Raw genomic sequence first — 18,151 nt, 5'->3', positions numbered from 1 at the left:
GATACAGCACCTCAGCCCCTGGTCCTCCCATGTTTGGAACACAGCTGGGTCCCTGAGCATTACCCTGCCACCCTTGTCTGTCATGGCCATCCTTGTGAATGTATATAACCTGTGTTCTGTCCACAGCAACAGTAATGCCAAATACCATTTATCAGTTACTGCATTTCATGGGTGGTAGGATGCTTCAAGGTACCCAATCCCCAGGAAAGAAATAACACTCCCAGTTAGACTAAGTCGTGTCAGAGATGTGGGTGTCCAGGAAAGCCCAACTTCACCTGTTAGTGTATGTAGACCACAGCCTCTGCTCCCTGCCATGAGCACAGGAGGACTTGAGGGCCAGACAGGCGTAAGTCAAGGCGCAAGACTTGCTCTGTGCTTAACTGCTGCCCCTATGAGCCTGTCCTCAAGAGAGCAGAGTAGAAAGCTCAGTGTCCTGAGCATGACACCCTCCCCAGGGGAGGTAGAGGTGGGAGGGGTCCTAAAGTCACCTTTCGTGAAGGCTCACTTCAGAGAATCTGATGCAAAGGGGCCCAGAGCCCCTTTGGAGAAGGAAACATGGGGCATCTGGCTCCTGCCAACCTCTTTGTAGTTGCAGAATGGGGGCTGCCAGGGCCTTCCCTGGAGAGGCTGCTTATTATAGCCCCCATAGCTACTTCCAGCTGCCAGAGAGCCTGGGAAATGAGAGCTTGGCCCCCTCCCTCCATAGAGAACTCTTCGTTCTGTCTTACAAGGAATTGAGGTAAGAGAACATCTCTGGACATGTAGCAAGGAGGACCTGAGCTACAGATATTGGGTTGAGGGACACAGGAGAGGCTGGGTGGGACCTTCCCCTGGTGTCTGGTACAGCTGCTGACCAACGATTCCATACCCTCAGGGAAGGATAGCCGTTGTTAAGCTGTGAGTGGGGTAAAGTGTGTGCATATTTTTGATTAGGTCAAGCTGTTTTATTTTTGAGAGCCTTATAATCTTTTCATTTAGAGCTCAGAATCAGTATTCATAAGGCCTCCTAACCTAGTGGGACCAAAAGGCCCAAGTTTGGGCTCCAGCTCTGCCACCAAAAGTCTGTGTAGCCCTAGGATACCTCAACTCCTTGAGGCCTGTTTTATTCAAAAATTTCAAATGTGGCAGGTATATTTGCCCTCTCCACTGAAACACATTGTGATATCAAAGAGACATGGGAAGAACCATCTTCCATCCCCGTGGTTGCTAAATGTTTTCCTAACTATTGTTTTCTGGAGCCTTGACTCTTCTGTGTCTACATTTACCACATGCAGTGGTGGCTGCGAGGTGACAGCTTTCCGGTTAGAACAAGCTGCCCACAGCTTTAGGCACAGTGGGACTTGACATCACATTTTAAGGCCTGTCTTATGTCTACAGCGTGAAGGATGGCAATTGCTCTAGGAAGTTTTGGATCCAAAGCAAACCTAGTGTGTCAAAAACTTGCATTTCCTGTGTACAGAAATGGCCCAGTGGTGTGGGCAATTCTAAAGGAAAGGGTTCATTCTTCTTCCTCAGCAATCCCAGGTACACACCCCCAGGTCCCAGTGATTGTCATGGGAAGAGTTTTGAAGGGGGTCTTACAGTTCTTTGAAGTAGCCCTCAACATCCTCACTGTAATAAGCCTTTCAGCTGCAGGAGTGGGCAGCCCAGGAGTGGAGTACCCACCTCAGGAATTGGCAGTGCTGCAAACTTGGACCCAGTCTGCCTGGCCAGACACTATGCTCTTAAATGCTGGGCCAGGAAACCAGGTGGCTTTTCTAGACAAATGGGGATTTTTGGCAAAGAATTCCAAAAGTTTTGAGAAATAGCCTCCCTGTTGAAATAAGTGTGTTTCTTTCTTCTGGTATTGTTTTACTTGCTCACACAAAGTGTGAGCACACTTGTGGAGGCTCATGTTTGAAATCAGTCCTGCACCACTTTGTACATTTTTCTGTGATAAAAGCAAATGAAAACTGTTAAAGATATCTCACCAGAAATTCAGAACCTTGCGGAAGGCCTTCTCCACCCCACCCCATCCTTCCAGCCCCCGTCTGCATTTGTCCCAGACAATGCAGGTGGGTTTTTTTTGTTGTTGTTGTTGTTTGAGACAGAGTCTCATTTTTTCGCTCTCGGTGGAGTGCTGTGACAGTCACAGTTCACAGCAATCTCGATCTCTTGGGCTCAAGCTATTCTCTTGCCTTAGCTTCACAAGTAGCTAGGACTATAGGCACCCACCACAACACTCACCTATTTTTTAGAGACAGGGTCTTGCTCTGGCTCAGGCTGGTCTTGAACCTGTGAGCCACCGTGTCCAACCCCCAGTGGTGGTCTTGCTGGTGGAGCCACCCTGTTTCCCTGAAAATAAGACAGTGTCTTATTTTAAGGTGTGCTCCCAAAGATGCACTAGGTCTTATTTTCAGGGGAAGTCTTATCTTTCCTGTAAGTAGGTCTTATTTTCGGAGGATTCTTATTTTCGGGGAAACAGGGTAGTCTAAGCCAAACTCCAATGAAAAGACAGTTCAGCGTCAAGGCAGAGGTGGGGAAATGCACAGAGGTGAAAGTACCAACTGGCTGATTCTCAGTCATATATTTAAAGCAATAAAGTCAGAGAAGAATGGGTGCTTTATATCAATTTCTCTTTCCAACCAAACCAGAAATCCAGAATTTCTTTTTGAGTCAAAAGTAATTCACAAGTGGCTCAGTGTTCATAGCAGTGGTTACGGTGCCAGCCACACACGGGTGGTGGGTTCAATAAACCCAGCTTGGGCCAGCTAAACAATACCGACAACTGCAACAAAAAAATAGCCTGGCATTGTGGTGGGTGCCTGTAGTCCCAGCTACTTGGCAGGCTGAGGCAAGAGAATCACTTAAGCCCAAGAGTTTGAGGTAGGTAGCACTCTACCCAGGGTGACATAGTGAGATTCTGTCTCAAAAAAAACGTAATTCACAAGTTATAGACATGCATTGCTTAACAATGTTCAGAGAGGGCAGTGCCTATGGCTCAAAGAGTAGGGCGCCAGCCCCATATACCATAGGTGGTGAGTTCAAACCCAGCCCCTGCCAGAAACTGTAAAAAAAAAAAAACAACAATGTTCAAAGAAATTCATCATCAGACAGTTTTGCCAATTGTGTGAGAGCATCACAGAGTATGCTTAGATAAACCTAGACATTAGAGCCCACTGAGCACCAGGCCATGTGCTATGGGCATTTGCTCCTGGCCAACACCCATGTACAGCAGATTACTGTCCTGAATGGTGTGGACAACTGCACACAATGGTTAAGTGCCTGTGTCTCTAAACATACGGAAAGTACCAAACAAACCTCTCAGATCAGGGCAATTTGTTGCCACCTAAGTATCTGGGGAGCATGAGTGGGGCTTCCCCCAGGGTGCCAGCAAGGCAATCACCTGCCCTGCCAACAGCTATGCACCTTGTCTGCCCAGGTTGGTGCTGAGGACATGGACGGCTTCCAGGCAGACACAGAGGAGGAAGAGGAGGAGGAGGGCGATGGTGATTGTGTGCTCATGGATGTCCTGGACGCTGGGGGTAAGGAGGGCTCCACCCACCTGGGCATTTGGACTCACAAGGAAGGGAAGAATGCCTACCCCTCACTCTGTGAATGACTTGGTTGAGCTGAAGCCTGGAGGGGAGGGAGGCTGGCAGAGCTTCCAGCCCTGGCCCTGTAGGATCTGTCTTTGACTGAAAAGGTACCTTTAGAAAACCAAAGGAGGGCTGGCAGTCACAGCTTCTGAACAAGCTTCTCCAGGGAAAAGGAGGGCAGCTGCCTCTGGCTCCAGAAACCCCATTCTGTGCTCCTTGGCAATGTGAGCTCTGAAAGCCTCTTGGCCTGGTGTTGCCTGTTTCTTTGACTTTGCTTGGGAGCCTCCTTCCCTGGAGGGTCAGGCTTACTGAGAAGTAACACCAGAAAGTGCACAGGTGTAACAACAAAAGATTAAAACCGTATTGAGAGAGTGGCAGGGGTGCTGAGGCTCTCACTCCAGTGGCAACCAAGGAAGACTCTGGTTCATGGACATGAGGACAACAGTCTGGCACATGACTGCTCTGGCCACAGTGCCAGGAGGGTACAGGGTAGGGGTCTTAGAGTAGTCTGGGAAGTCCTCATTGAGGGATGTGCACAGGCCCTGTAGCAGGCATGCAGGGTGGAAGGGCACTGAGTTCACCCATGCTTTGAGTGAGGGGCAGCAGGGACAGGGTCTGGCAGAGCTCTCCAGCAGGGGGGAATAGTAGCCTGAGACTCCTCTCCCTCTTCTGACTGGGGGCGAGGGGGACGTCTCCTTGTCTGAGAGTCAGATAGACACAACCAGTCTGAGACCCCTCCTCTTTTGCCCCCAGAGGTCCAGGCCCCATGCGGAACCACTTCCAGAACTGGGGTTGCATTGGGAATGGACACCAGCAAGAGCCCCCTGTCCTCGAGCCCAATCACCACATCCTGAGGTCACCCCTCCAGGTCGGTTGGCATGTGTGTGTAGAGTGGTTGGGGTGTTCTTGGATGGAACCAAACACTTGAACAGACGCCCAACTCCTGTGTAAAGAGCACTTTGTCCTGCTTCACAGACCTCCTGAAGGTTTGGAAAGTTTTATAGCGGATGCTTGATTAGTTCTTTTTGATATTTGTAAAAATGTCACCAAAAACTGCGTATTAATCTGCCCTTTAATAAAGCATTATTGAGATGTAATGATCTGTATGGGGAGCCTACTCATGCCCTGTAGGTGCAGAGCAGGCACTGGGATCAAATGCTTGTAAATGAATTGAAACTCCAGAGCTGTGTGACGTGGGCACCTGGACTCTGTGTGGAAGTGTATAAACTTATTCTCTAGCCCTGATCTGGTCTCTTGTCTCTCTTACCTCCTTAAAAAAATACCACCTTTTTGAGTGGCTGTGTGGGTTTGGCTGCAATCCAGCCCATATGTGCCCTGTAGAAATGCCATCCTCAGCACCAGTCAGCTCACCTTGCCCCCAGATGGATGAGAAAGGTATATTCCTGAAGTCCTCCTGGGTCACCTGTGCTGGATCCGAAGAGGTGGCATCCTCCCCACCCTCAGGTCAAGGTTTCTGTCCCCACTGCCACAGGGCAGGGAACTGGCTGTGAGTGTGTACAGTAGCTCAACATGGGCTGGGCACAGCAAGCCCAGGGCTACCCCATCAGGTCCTGCTCCTGACTGATTTCCTTCATGGCCTCCCTCCTCCCTGGTCCCATGTGGGTGGGATTGGCAAACACCTCAGTTGCAGGGTACCAGACCTGAGCCCAGACAGTAGACTCATCTATTCCTACTGGCCAGGCCCTCCTGCTGGGAGGCAGGTTATAGACATGTCCAAAGCAGAGACCACACCCCTGTGCAATCCCTTAGACTAATTTTAATGGATACTTGACAACTCAGAGTTAGGTCCTGGTAACAACTGGAGGCACACAGGGGCCATGGGAGAGACCAGAGGGGCTGTTTTCAGCTGAGCAGCTACTACTGGCCAAGGTAGTGCTGGGTCCAAAGATAGGGCAGCAAACAAGACTGCCTCTTGCCCCAAGCAGCTTATGGGGTTAGGGGTGTCAGACAGGGAAACAGCAGCTGCCAGTGGCCTAAGAGGGACAAAAAGGCATCCTGGAATCTCTTGGCTGAATTCTAAGAGGAGAATACTTTTTTTTTTTTTTTGCAGTTTTTGGCTGGGGCTTGGTTTGAACCCACCACCTCTGGCATATGGGGCCGGTGCCCTACTCCGTTGAGCCACAGGTGCCACCCATAAGAGGAGAATACTTTTTGGGGGGATAGTTTTACTTTGTCGCCCTTGGTAGAGTGCCATGTCGTCATAGCTCATAACAACCTCAAACTCTTGAGCACAAGCAATCGTCTTGCCTCAGCCTCCCAAGTAGCTGGGACTACAGGTACCTGCCAAACACCCGACTATTTTTTTTTTTAAGATGGAGTCTTGCTTTTACTCAGGCTGGTCTCCAACTCCTGAGCTCAGTCAATCCACCCACCTTGGCCTCCCAGAGTACTAGCATTACAAGCATGAGCCACCTTACCCAGCCCAACAGAATACTTTTAAATTAAATCACTACTAGGGGACCTGTTGGCACACAGCTGTGGTCTCAGCTACTCAGGATCCCAGGAATTAGAGGCTGCAGTGAGCCATGATGACAGCATTGCACTCAGGCCTGGGTGACAGCAAGATCCTGTCTCAAAAAAGTCACATTTACAGCCTCAAAGCTTTAAGTCTCCATCACTTAGTTGACAGTGGCCAGAGGACCAGTGACAATAGGCCTCTATCCAGGAATGGTCCAGGAGGGAGGGGACCCAGGTGCCCTCAGGAAGACCAACCATGGGGTCAGCGTGGGATGAGGGCAGGGGCCATCTGAGGTAAACAGGCAGGAACCCAGGCCCAGGTACCACTTGGGTGCAGATCCCTTGGCTACCAGTAAGCTGTAGGAACCAGGGCTCATGTCCCTATGAGCTTGCAGGTCCTGTAACCAATTCGGTAGCTTAAAGCAACATGGTTGTCATCTGATAGCTGTGGAGATCAGGAGTCTGACATAGGCTTCACTGGACTAAAGTCAGGGTGTAGCAGAGCAGGTCTTCCCTCAGGGCTCCAGGGAAGAACCTGTCTCCCACCTTTTTTGATATCTAGAGGCTGCCCAGGCCCCTAACTTCCCCTTTAGAGCCAGCAGTGCATTATCTTCCAGTTTCTGCCTCTGACCCTCCTGCCTCCTCTTGTGAAGACACTGACCCGTCTGGGTCATTCAGGATGATCTTCCCATCTGAAGATCCTTTAACATATCTGCGAAGTCCCTTTTGCCACAGGAAGTAACAGCTGCAATTCCAGAACCAGGACACAGTCATCTTTGGGGAATACCGTTCTGTGGTTATAGCAAAGCTAACCCTGTGAGATCACTCGCCTTCCAGAACCGCCATGGGCTCCAGTCCCTGCTGTATTCCCTAGAAGTCCTTCCCAAGAAAGAGTGGGTGCCGGGCAGCGCCTGTGGCTCAGGGAGTAGGGCGCCGGTCCCATATGCCGGAGGTGGCGGGTTCAAACCTAGCCCCAGCCAAAAACCAAAAAAAAAAAAGAAAGAGTGGGTGCCCTGGGGGGCTGGGTGGCCAGGCCCTATTCTCCATGTGCCACTCAGCTAGCAACTGCTTCCCCTGCCCTTGGCCACACAATCTGAATAAAACACCAAGAAGCCATAGTCAAACATCGTATTTATTTGGTTTCATAATTGAGCAGTGTTACCAGTATTCCCCACAGCATCTACGGCACTCGGAACCAGGCCATGCTGCAGACCTGCTAAGGGAGACACCCTGAGGTCTGAGCAACCACTGAGCAGTGGGTGGAGGACTCAGCTTTGGTGCTGTCCCTGTCCCTGCTTTAGGGTACTTGGGCATCTCCACACCTTCCCCTGCCATCAGAGTTCCCCAGCCAGCCAGCACCCCTCCTCTGTCCCTGGAGCAGGGCATGTGTTTCCAGAAGTAGCTGGAGGTTCAATGGGTATGGGGACAGGGTGAGCACAAGACAGACCATGTCGCTGAGGCCAACCCTGCTTTTATTTTATGAGAGCTTCTCGATGGCTGACAACAGCTCGGACTTCAGGATGGATGAGTCTGGCTGGGCCCCCGCAGCCTTGACATCCTCCAACACGGCCGCATCCCATGAGAAAGTCAAGAGAGCCGAGGGCACCTATGGAGATGCCAGCAGGTCATCACCTCATCTCTGCACCACAGCACAGGAGGAAGACACAGCTGGGCAGTCAGCTGTTCCTGAGGATGAACTAGACTAGGGACCCTCCTGCTCTGTCCCCATGATCCCTGGCATGCACTCCAGCCTGGCTCTGCTTGGTTCTGCCCCCTAGAGGGTTCTGGGGACCAAGCATACCAGCTAACACTCCCCTACCATGTTATTGGAGGGAAACTGAGGCACAGAATCACAAAATTGCTTGTAACCACACTGCCAGTTAAGTGGAAAGGAAGGCTTCAAACCCCAAGGTCTTGCCCAGGCTCCCTGCTCCTGAGTATAGACCCTGCTGAAGAGCCTGTACCAACCCAAAGAGGACCCACAGGGTGTCCAGGGGAAGAAACTGCTGCAGATGCCTTACGCACCAGCCCGCACTCGTTCAAGGCCAGGTTCTCATCCTCCGACAACTTCTGCCCTCCTGAGGCCAGCAGCTCAAAAGGCAGCCAGTCACTCTGCAAGGCCTCCCTGACAAATCCGTAGACTGCTGCCATCCGCTCACGGGCATAGAAGGTCCCTGGGGAGTGGGATAGTCAAATCCGGGCCAGGGGCCCAACCAGCCACCCTTCCTAGCTGTTAGGCCTGGGGGTGCCAAGTCCGGTGCCTACCCTGCAGCAGGCAGCCATCAGGGAGGCGCACTCGCAGCAGTGCGTAGGTGTACTTGCGCAGCTCCCGCTGCTCCTCCTTCTCCCGCATGGCCTTGGTACGCAGCACACTCAGCCGCTCCACAGCATCCGACCTGGGCACCACAGAAGGCTCAGGTTGCTGGCCCCAGTGCTACTGTCCACCCCCACCTGCAGGTGCCTTGCCCACCTGAGCCTCTGCTCCCGCTTGATCTCCTCCGTTGTGAGGTTGAAGAAGTCTGCAGACAGGTCAAACTGTGAGGCCAGGGGTGATGGCCGGAAGACGCGGCGCTGGCGGTTCAGTGTGGCCCGCACAGGCTCTGCGGCCAGCAGCTGCTCTCGGTGCTTCTCTAGGCTCTGAGGCTGGGCCAGCACTGCCTCACTCAGCACATAGAACTCCTCAGGGCCCTCTGCAGACCACACAGAGGTCACTCATGCTAGTAGGACCCCAGCCAGGCCCTCCCAGCACCCCTTGGCCAGGCCTGTCTTTTCTTACCCTTATCAGGAACTGGCAGCATCACCTTCTGGAACCCGATGGCCTCAAAAAACTCATGGGCCCCTTCCAGGCAGTTAATGCGCTCCTGGGGGGGAAGAGCTGGAGGTAATGAGGTCTCTTCCCCACCCCAGTGCCTCCACTCTAACATGGACCTGCCTGGGGGCTGCTTCTGAGTAAGATACAAACCCATTCTCCTGGGGGCTACAGAGAGGGTATGGCACCCAGGGGCTCACAACCAGGCTCAGAGAGCAAGGCTGAGGGGCCAGGACTGTGGGAGAAGGACAGTAGGACCAGAGCGGCCAGAGAAAATACATGACTGCTTCTGTGTGGAAATTTCCACATGCAGATATTCCCAAATGATTCCAAATGAAGAGTTTAATAGGGGAGGAGTGGGCAGATAATCTGTGGACCTGGGGTGACTCTGGTGCACAAAGCCTTTGCTGTGCCCCTCTCACAGTGAGCATCTGCCCTGAGTAGGCCACACCCACTGTCTGCAGGCCAGGGCCTCCCACCAGCTAGGGTTGTGTACAGTGCAGACCCAGTCATGGTAGCCATGCCAGTTAACAGCCTGCACGAGGCAGCACCCACCTGGAACACCTTGTTCTGTAGCTTGATCTTCTGGTACTTCTCCTCCTCAGGATGCAGGTGGATGTTGTCTAAGTACCTTGCGGGGCAGAGGGGTGAATGGGCACAAGCCTTCATGGGCAGCCTGCCTGGCCCTCTCTGCCTCCCAGCCCCAAGGGACAGCATCACTTGGCCTGTGGTCACATGGGCAGGGAAGAAACGGCCCATGTCCCAGGGCTCAGGGCAGGCGGCACCTTGGGAACAGGAGTCACACTGCAGATACAATAGAGCCCACCCTGTGCTGACAGCTTGGGCTGAGACAAAAACCCTGAGGCCCCCCACTGCCCATAAAAGGGATTGTCACTGTGCCCAGCTTTCCTCAGCCCTGCCTGCCCTCAAGGGTACCTATTAACTACAGGGTTGGGAACAGAGCCAGAATCACAGACCACCAGAGCCCAGGGTCCTACAGAGCTATCATCCCAGAGGCCCCCCCCCACCCTACCCTGCTCAATCAGACATGGGGAATGCCCAAGAGCAGCCAGGGATGGGAACCCTGATTCCATAAACTTCTTCATTTCACAGAGTAGGAGGCCTAGTCCCTTACCCAAGGGCTCACTATAGGGGTTTGGGGTGGGGGTGGGGCCCAGGGCAATGCTGACCTCATCCCCAGCCCATGCTCCTCCCAGGCCACCTCAGCAGGTCACGATGAAGCGGGGTGGGAGTGATAGCTTCAGCAGGGGAGGGGCTCTGCCCACTCACTTGGCAATGGTGTCCACGCCCAGCTTCACCCTATCTCGATCTTTGTTGAATGTGTGGATCTTCATGATGGAGGCAGCCACTGGGTCAGTGGCAAAGTGCTAAGGAGGGAGAGGGGATGCATGTGGGAAGTTATGAACAGGGGACTGCTGGCCATGTGGCCCTCTCACTGCCAGGTGACTGGACTGTGAAGAGTAGGAGCAACCTTCTTCTAGCAGAGAAGTACCGTTTAGTTGAAGCCAACTAAACTGTATGTGTTCACCACACTAAGAAAAGGCCAGACACCACTTGGATGGCCCTAGTCCTGCCTTAGTCCTACTGTAGCCAACACAGAAAAGTCTGCCCTCTCACTTTCTGAAGACCACGTTCATGCAATAGGCCTCTGCTTTGCACCTTGGCTTCAATGGTACTGAGAGCCATTGAGGCCATTACTATTCACTGAACCTACCAGCCACTGTGGACACCTTCCCACCTGATATCTCACAGCCCCATGAGGCACACTCTAGAGCACTCAGCCTTCCTAATGCTGCGACCCTTTAATACAGTTTCTGTGGGTCACGACCCACAGGTTGAGAACCGCTGCTCTAGAGAGACTCCTAGGTTTAAGATGAGAGGCTACATGTTCTCCTTCCAGGGTCTCAAGGATGCTAGGTGCAGAGAACACAAATGAGGTCTGTGACCCTTGATGCCTTATGTACAGTGGGGGTGGGAAAACAGCTGGACTATGGATAGCCCTGCCCGGCCCTCTTCCTTCGGGTCCCACCTGCTTCAAGAGGAGGTAAGGAGTCACAGCTGTAGATCTAGGGGTTTCCCAGAGTCAGCCCTGGGGATTGCAAACAGCATCCCAGCAGAGAGAGGCTAAGCACAGGTCACCTAAAAGAGGGGACAAGATTGGGCCAACAAATATGTTCATACTCTTCTGTGTAACCAGTGCACATGGCTACACCTCCCGGTCCCTCTGTAGCCCAGGAAGACAGCTGGGTCAGGGGATAGCAGTGCCACCTGGGGTTATGTGTCAGGACACGGACTACCTGTCTAGGCAGCCCATGGCCTCCACCCCACCCCAGATACTCCTCAACTGCACAGTGGGGAACACTCAGTAGACACATCTGTGTCACAGGAACCACTGACTTAAAATGAGCCACTCTCCTGCCAACTGCAAATTGGAACCCAGGCCAGGCCTCCAGTTTAGTTGCCAGGATGAGATAGGGAGGGGGAGTATGAACACTGCAGGGCAGAGAAAGCAGGTCTGCAGGGGGAGGCATGATGGCAGCTAGATGGGCAGATCCCCCAGAGTGCCTGGAGCACACATGCCCCAGGCAAGGGCCACTGCTCCCAAACAAAGCCAGTATCACTATATGTGAACATACGAGGGACAAAGGAATAGAGCATCCAGAAAGGAGCCAAATACATACAGAAATCTACTGTGGGATAAAGGTGGGATTTCATACCCGAGAGCAAAAGACAGGTGTTCTCAATACATGGCATTGAGAAAAAATTGACCAGTTATCTGGAAAAAAATAACATTGGCTCCACACCTCATACTTTACACAGGAATAAATTCTACTTATTCAAAGCCCTAGTTTTTATGTTTGTTGGAGACAGTCTTACTCTGTCACCTGGCCTAGAATGCTGTGGCATCAGCTGACCTCACAGCAACCTCAAACTCCTGGGCTCAAGTGATCCTCCCGCCTTAGCCTCCTGAGTAGCTAGGACTACAAGCTCCTGTCACAATGCCTGGCTAATTTTTCTATTTTTAGTAAAGACTTGTCTCAAACTCCTGAGCTCAAGAGATCCTCCCACCTCATCCTCCCCGAGTGCTAGGATTACAGTCATAAGCCACCTGGCTCTGCCTTGTATCAAAGGTTTAAACATTAAAACACAACAAGCAAGCAAAACAAAGTACTAGAAAAACTACACAGTTATTTTAGCATGGAAGTGAGAAAAGTCTTTCAAATTATGACCAAACACCCAGAAGCCATAAAGTAAGATCCACACATTTAATCACACAGAGATCAAAATTTCCTGTGGAGCTCGGACCCTGTAGCTTAGTGGCTAGAGCGCTGGCTACATATACCAGGGCTGGCAGGTTCAAACACAGTTAGGACCTACCAAACAACGACAACTATAACAAAAAAAAATAGCTGGGCATTATGGCGGGTTCCTGTAGTCCCAACTATTCGGGAGGCTGAACCAAGAAAATCGCTTAAGCGCAAGAGTTTGAGGGTGCTGTGAGCTGATGCCACAGCACTCTATCGAGGGCAACATAGTGAGATCTGTCTCAGGAAAAAAAAAAAAAAAAGAGAACATGACCAACCTAACCCCAAATAAGGGAAATGCTGGCATGGTAGCTCACGCCTGTAATCCTAGCACTCTGAGAGGCCAAGGTGGGTGGACTGCCTGAACTCATAGGTTCAAGACCAGCCTGGGCAAGTGCCAAGGCCCCTGTCTCTAAAAATAGCTGGGATTGTGGCCAGCGCCTATAGTCCCAGCTAGTTCAGAGGCTGAGGCAAGAGAATGGCTTGGGGTGGCGCCTGTGGCTCAGTGAGTAGGGCGCCGGCCCCATATACCGAGGGTGGCGGGTTCAAACCCGGCCCCGGCCAAACTGCAACCAAAAAATAGCTGGGCATTGTGGCGGGCGCCTGTAGTCCCAGCTACTCGGGAGGCTGAGGCAAGAGAATCGCTTAAGCCCAGGAGTTGGAGGTTGCTGTGAGCTGTGTGAGGCCACGGCACTCTACCGAGGGCCATAAAGTGAGACTCTGTCTCTACAAAAAAAAAAAAAAAAAAAAAAAAAGAGAATGGCTTGAGCCCAGGAGTTTGAAGTTGCTGTGAGCTGTGATGCCATGGAACTCAGGTTCATGTGGCTGGTGCCTTAGCCACTTGAGCCACAGGCATCAAGCCATACCTTTTGAATTCTATACCACATGTCTCACCTCTTTAGAAGGATTAGAACAGAAATAAAAACATAGATACTGAAAAAGTGGTTGCAAGAATGGATGCCACCCATGGGTGCTGGAGGTGGCTCAGGCACTGGAAGCTCTGTAGTAGAGGATGAGATGAGGGAACATGGGTTGCCACTCACTGAGAGAATGGCCTCTCTGATGCGGGCATCACGCTGGTCCTTCCTCAGGGTGGCCCCAGTAAGCGGACAGGTGAAATACACGCCAGGCACTGCCAGCTGGGTTGAGCCTTCCTCTTTGGACTCAGGTACCTGAGGTGGCAGAAGTGTTTGAGTCTAGACTGTGGACAGAGGCCACCTTGGAGCCACCCAAGTGCCATAGCCCTGAGTGTGTGGCCCTTATAGCCAGACATTGTAGCCCTGATGCTGGACTTTCCACTTTGTTTACTGTGGGAAACACCTTGGCTAAGTGACAGGACCTCTCTAAGCCTGTTTCCTGGTATGTAAAATGTCCCTACAGGGCCAGCTCAGAATTAAACAAGGTAAGGAACAGAAAGCAGGTAGCATTTGGGCTCCTGACACAGACTAAGCACTCAAATGCAGCCTGGGCACTTACTCATCCTAGAGAGAAAGGACTTCTGGGAGTCAGGAGGCATGGTATCCTCAACATGCCCTGACCACTCTCTGAGCCTCAGTTTCTAGGTCATTTCTAGGGTCTCTTCACACTAAAATTAAGTGAATCCTTAAGCTGCTTTGAATACTCTTCTGGCTAAGCTCTTGAGGCCCGCCTCCTCCAAGACGTCCTCCCTGACTATACCCCAACTCCCACAGCAGGCAGGAGAGAGCAGTTGAAGGACATGGGCTTTGGGGTCACAGACTGTGGTTCCCTCCTACCCTTACTGGTTCTGAAGAATAGAAGACAGGTAGCATCACCCCTCTGAACCCAAACCTCAGAACGCTCTCCTGAAAAGTGGGAACTATGACAGTATCCACCCCCAATATGGAATTAAGGCAGCATTCACAGGGAATTAACCACTGTGCTAATGTGGGTCAGTCCAACCCTTAGGGCCCAAACTAGGTGTTAGGTGCTGAGTTGGGAAGATCCCAGATGACAATTGCATGAATGTAGGACTGTCAACAACCCTGGAGCCCCAAGCACCCAGGTGACATGTCTTCTTGTCTTCCCCTCCCCTACTGGCCCCATCACAAGGTCCAAGCTGCCCCCGACCCTAGCCATCCCTAAGATGTGGTACTATAGCCAGCCATGCTTTTCACCACATTGGTTCCTAGAACCTCCGGGTTCCCACTGACAGTGGCTTCAGCTCGAAGTTCCTTTTGCACTGGAAGAAAGGAAGAAGGAAGAAGTGGAGAGAGAGGTAGGGATGGATCGATGGTACGGGGGCCCCTGCCCTCATGTGGGTCAAGCTAAGCCTGCATCTACTCCTCTGCCCAACGGTTCCCTAAAGCCTTCTCCTGACCACCCACAAATCCTCCAGTCTCAGTTCCTACCTCCCTTCCTGGCACAAGCCCCTCGAAGCCATGCGCCCCCTGGACTATATGAGGCCACTGCTCCCCTTCACCCTACTCCCCTCAGTGGGCATGCTCCAGTGGTGACTTTAAACATCCTCCCCCCACCTGTCATCAGTCATGTAATCTTTTCCATCCAGAGCTGAACACAGGTCTGGATACTCACAAACAGCCCCCCACCTTGGCAAGGAATGGCTGCACTCACCTTGGTTCCGGATGGAGTCCTGTGATGTGGGGCCCCGTGCCCTGGGCTGCTTCTGCTCCAGCCGGGCCAGGGCAGCAGCAGCTGCCATCTGTGCCTCATCAGTGGGTCCCTGGCGGGTCTGCCTGAGGGTTGGTTGGTTGGGTTTCTCTCTAGGGGCCTTCTCCCTTCCAAGAGACACAGGAACATGGGTGTCCTCTCAGTACAGCCAATAAATGGGGGGTCGAACAGAAAATCTGCTCCACCCTAGCTCCTGAGACCCGGCCAATTAGACATCATCAGCCAGGATACCTTTTCCCAGGGGCCACGCATAGCCACCAGAAGGTTCTGTTATAGACAGAAGAACCCCTAGAGGCAGGAAATACTTGTTCTGCTTTGAGCTCTACCCCTTTGGGCGAGTCCAGCCCCAGCTGAATCTTAGCATTTCATCAGTAAAGTGGTGTGGTAGCCTACCTCCCACTGTGAAGCCAGCCTAGCAGCTTCAGGGTTGACACCTAAGGAACGTCCCATCCTCCTCTCACTCTCTCCCCTAACAGCCTGGACACTAACGTCTGAGCTTCATCTCTTAAGCACTTTTTGTGTGACATAGCTGGATCACCCCTATGAAAAGGCCCTCAGGGGAGGCGCCTGTGGCTCAAGGAGTAGGGCACCGGTCCCATATGCCGGAGGTGGCGGATTCAAACCCATCCCCTGCCAAAACACACACACACACACACACACACACACACAAAAAAAGAAAAGGCCCTCAGGAAGATTTCAATATCCTCTTTTTGCAAAATAAGAGGTTCACAGAAGTTCAGGGGATATGTCCCACATCACCCTGTCCTTGTGTCAGGACTCTAGGGCCAGCCAACAACAGAACCAATACAACTCTGGGTGCTTCACAGCACACTAGGCCCTGGGTTATGTTCTTTAATCTCCTCTTTCCTCTGCTGGAATGACCCCCCATGAGGCAGATGGTTCCATAATCTACTTAGCACATAGTGAGCTAGAGATGTATGCCTTCACAGAGAACACCTTGCTCCCAATTTACTCCATCTTGCCTTCCTTCTAATTGCAGCCCTCCCCCACCTGACCCCAGTAGCTCTAGGACCATGGAAGCTTCTAGGAGTCCAGGCTCTCAGTTCAGGGCCCTCACTTCCTTGAGTCTGCTCAGATACACAGGCAGCATTCCCTGCTGGGACCTGTTTCTTGCCCATCCCTACCTCTCTCTAGTCTTCCTCACAGCTGAAAACCTCAAGCTGAAGAAGAAATGACTCACATATACCCACCCTAGCCCCAACTTATGTCTAGATCTTTCCATGAAAACAGCATTTCCCATGACACTTCACCTAGACCAGTGGTTCTCAACCTTTTTTTTTTTTTTTTTGGCTGGGGCTGGGTTTGAACCCACCACCTCTGGCACATGGGGCTAGCGCCCTACTCCTTTAAGCCACAGGCGCCGCCCGGTTGTCAACCTTCCTAATGCTGAGATGCATTTTCATTGTTACAAAGGGGTCACGACCCACAGGTTGAGAACCGCTGACCTAGACCTTCATGGACTTCCCTCCCCTGGGCAGCAGGAAGACCCTTCTGAAATCTTAGCCAGCAGGCATCAGCTCTGCAGGAGGCCCTCTCATTCACTGCAACATCCCAAGGCCTCCCTGGCCTGGCCCATTCCCCTCCTCTGTCTAACTTAGGGCTCCCATGCCCAGGCTAGTCCCCATGTAGAGCCTTGGCACTACCCATGCCATCTGCCCAAAATGTTTTGCTTGGAGGTAAGGACAGGGGGCTTGGGAAGGGCTGGGCCTGATTTTCACATGGCTGAGTCTCCCCTAATCCATGGCCAGCTCAGATGTCACCTTCTCGAGACACCTTCCCAGACCACCTTGTGGTTCTGTCCATGGCTCCCTATCCTAATCCTGCTCACTCTTCTTCGTGGCCCCGAGCCCATCTGATGGCTCATCATTGGTTTATCTGTCCATCAGTCCCCAATAAAAGAGCTCTAGTATGGCAGGTTTTGTCTTGTCCACTGCCATAGCTCAAAACAGTATTTCAGACACACTTCCCACATACCCTCAGTCTCTAGTCTCACCTGAGCCCTCTGCTCTCCTCCTAGCCCAGCGGTTCTCAACCTGTGGGTCACGACCCCTTTGGACTGTATTAAAGGTTTGCGGCATTAGGAAGGTTGAGAACCACTGTTCTAGACCCAGCCTCACCTACATGCCCCCCTGTGCTTCCTGTCACACCCAGTCTCAGGAGCTCCAGCGACCTGCTATTTGTTGAATCAGTGAAGAGACTCTGGCTTGCCCAGCCCTTCCCTTCCTCATTCATCCCAGCCTTTCACTGTGTCCACCTCCCTCATCCCTCCCATTGCCTCTTCTCCCATCCCCTATCTGCCCCCAACCTCTTCAGGATCACCTGCCCAGGCTGACATCCTTCCCCTCTCCATCCTCACCACCTCCTGCACAGCTCCCTTCAGCTGCCAATGGCCCCTCAGACTCCCTTCTCTCAGCCTACCAGCTCCACCTCTTCCCTGGCCCTCCATCCACCCTCCAGGCTCATGCATCCCTGAGCCTTTGTCTTCTCCCAAGTCCTCCTCAGACAATAAGGAAGCCAATCAGGCTGTGCATCCTCTTCCCCTCCCTCGCCCATCACCCAACCTGTCAGAAGTCCCACACGTCCACGATCCTCCTATGCCTTCCCCAGCCCCTCCCAGCGCTCCCAATTCACCCAGACCTCCCAAGTCACAGACAGCCTTCCCAACTACTGCCTTCCTACCCAGCTTTCCAGGCTTCCTGGTCTCTCATCCCGTCTTCCCACGTACTCTAGAATCCCCATTCCCAGGGACCCTACGCCTAACTACGAATCTAACCCCCCCGCACCATCCTTTGGGCCCCAAGGTCCTATGGACGCTCAACTTCTGGCAGGCTAGCCCTCGGATGCCCCTCACCCACCCACTCCGACCCTCCTCCTGCCCCGCCCCCGGAGGTCTCTCCTCACCCAGGCTGACAACCCCCCTTCCTTCCCCCTACCTCTCCTAACCACCTCCCAGTCTCGCTCCCCTCCTCCTGGATCCCACCTCCGCCTCCTCCTGCTCCGCCCCCCGAAGTCTCCCCCTTCCCTAGACTCTGGCCGCCGGACTCCCCGCCCCTCTCATGGCTGTCCGCATTCCCCTAGGGCCTCAAGCGCTCGTCACGAACCCCGCGGACTCTGTGAGCTTTTGACCGGGTCCCGCGCTCTTGAACTTGATATCGGCTTTGATCTCCTGGAAGAATTTCTTCATGGTGGCGGCGGGCCCGGCCGCGGAGGGCCGCGGGGGAGGGGGCGCGCGGCCCGGTCGGGGAGGTGCCGCCAGGGGACAACAACCGGGGGGGGAAATAACCAGGACG

At 52.8% G+C, this 18,151-nt stretch overlaps 2 protein-coding genes across 5 annotated transcripts in view; one reads left to right on the top strand and one right to left on the bottom strand.

Annotated features, from left to right (window-relative positions):
• Positions 1-4,817, top strand: part of CHAF1A (chromatin assembly factor 1 subunit A) — a 36,161-nt gene extending 31,344 nt beyond the window's left edge. For all 3 annotated transcript variants that reach the window (XM_053579626.1, XM_053579633.1, XM_053579621.1), the window contains exons 14-15: positions 3,422-3,524; positions 4,332-4,817. In XM_053579626.1, coding sequence (XP_053435601.1) covers positions 3,422-3,524; positions 4,332-4,432 — 204 coding nt within the window. In that variant the 3' untranslated portion in view covers positions 4,433-4,817. The remainder of the gene's footprint in view (positions 1-3,421; positions 3,525-4,331) is intronic.
• Positions 4,818-7,170: 2,353 nt separating this feature from the next.
• UBXN6 (UBX domain protein 6) lies at positions 7,171-18,151 on the bottom strand. 2 transcript variants are annotated; one of them, XM_053579601.1, is made up of 11 exons: positions 17,963-18,151; positions 14,784-14,947; positions 14,327-14,391; positions 13,235-13,363; positions 10,156-10,253; positions 9,421-9,496; positions 8,833-8,917; positions 8,527-8,746; positions 8,322-8,452; positions 8,082-8,230; positions 7,171-7,662 (listed from the first exon to the last, which is right to left on the bottom strand). In XM_053579601.1, the coding sequence occupies exons 1-11, from the start codon at positions 18,043-18,045 to the stop codon at positions 7,534-7,536; spliced, it is 1,329 nt and encodes a 442-aa protein (XP_053435576.1). In that variant the 5' UTR covers positions 18,046-18,151; the 3' UTR covers positions 7,171-7,533. The 2 variants fall into 2 exon arrangements, with proteins under 2 accessions (XP_053435576.1, XP_053435585.1); XM_053579610.1 differs by lacking the exon at positions 13,235-13,363.

Source organism: Nycticebus coucang, chromosome 2 (assembly GCF_027406575.1).
Source record: "Nycticebus coucang isolate mNycCou1 chromosome 2, mNycCou1.pri, whole genome shotgun sequence".
NCBI lineage: Eukaryota > Metazoa > Chordata > Mammalia > Primates > Lorisidae > Nycticebus > Nycticebus coucang.
Note: the sequence above shows the minus strand (reverse complement) of the source record. Positions and strands in the feature narration are given on the sequence as shown.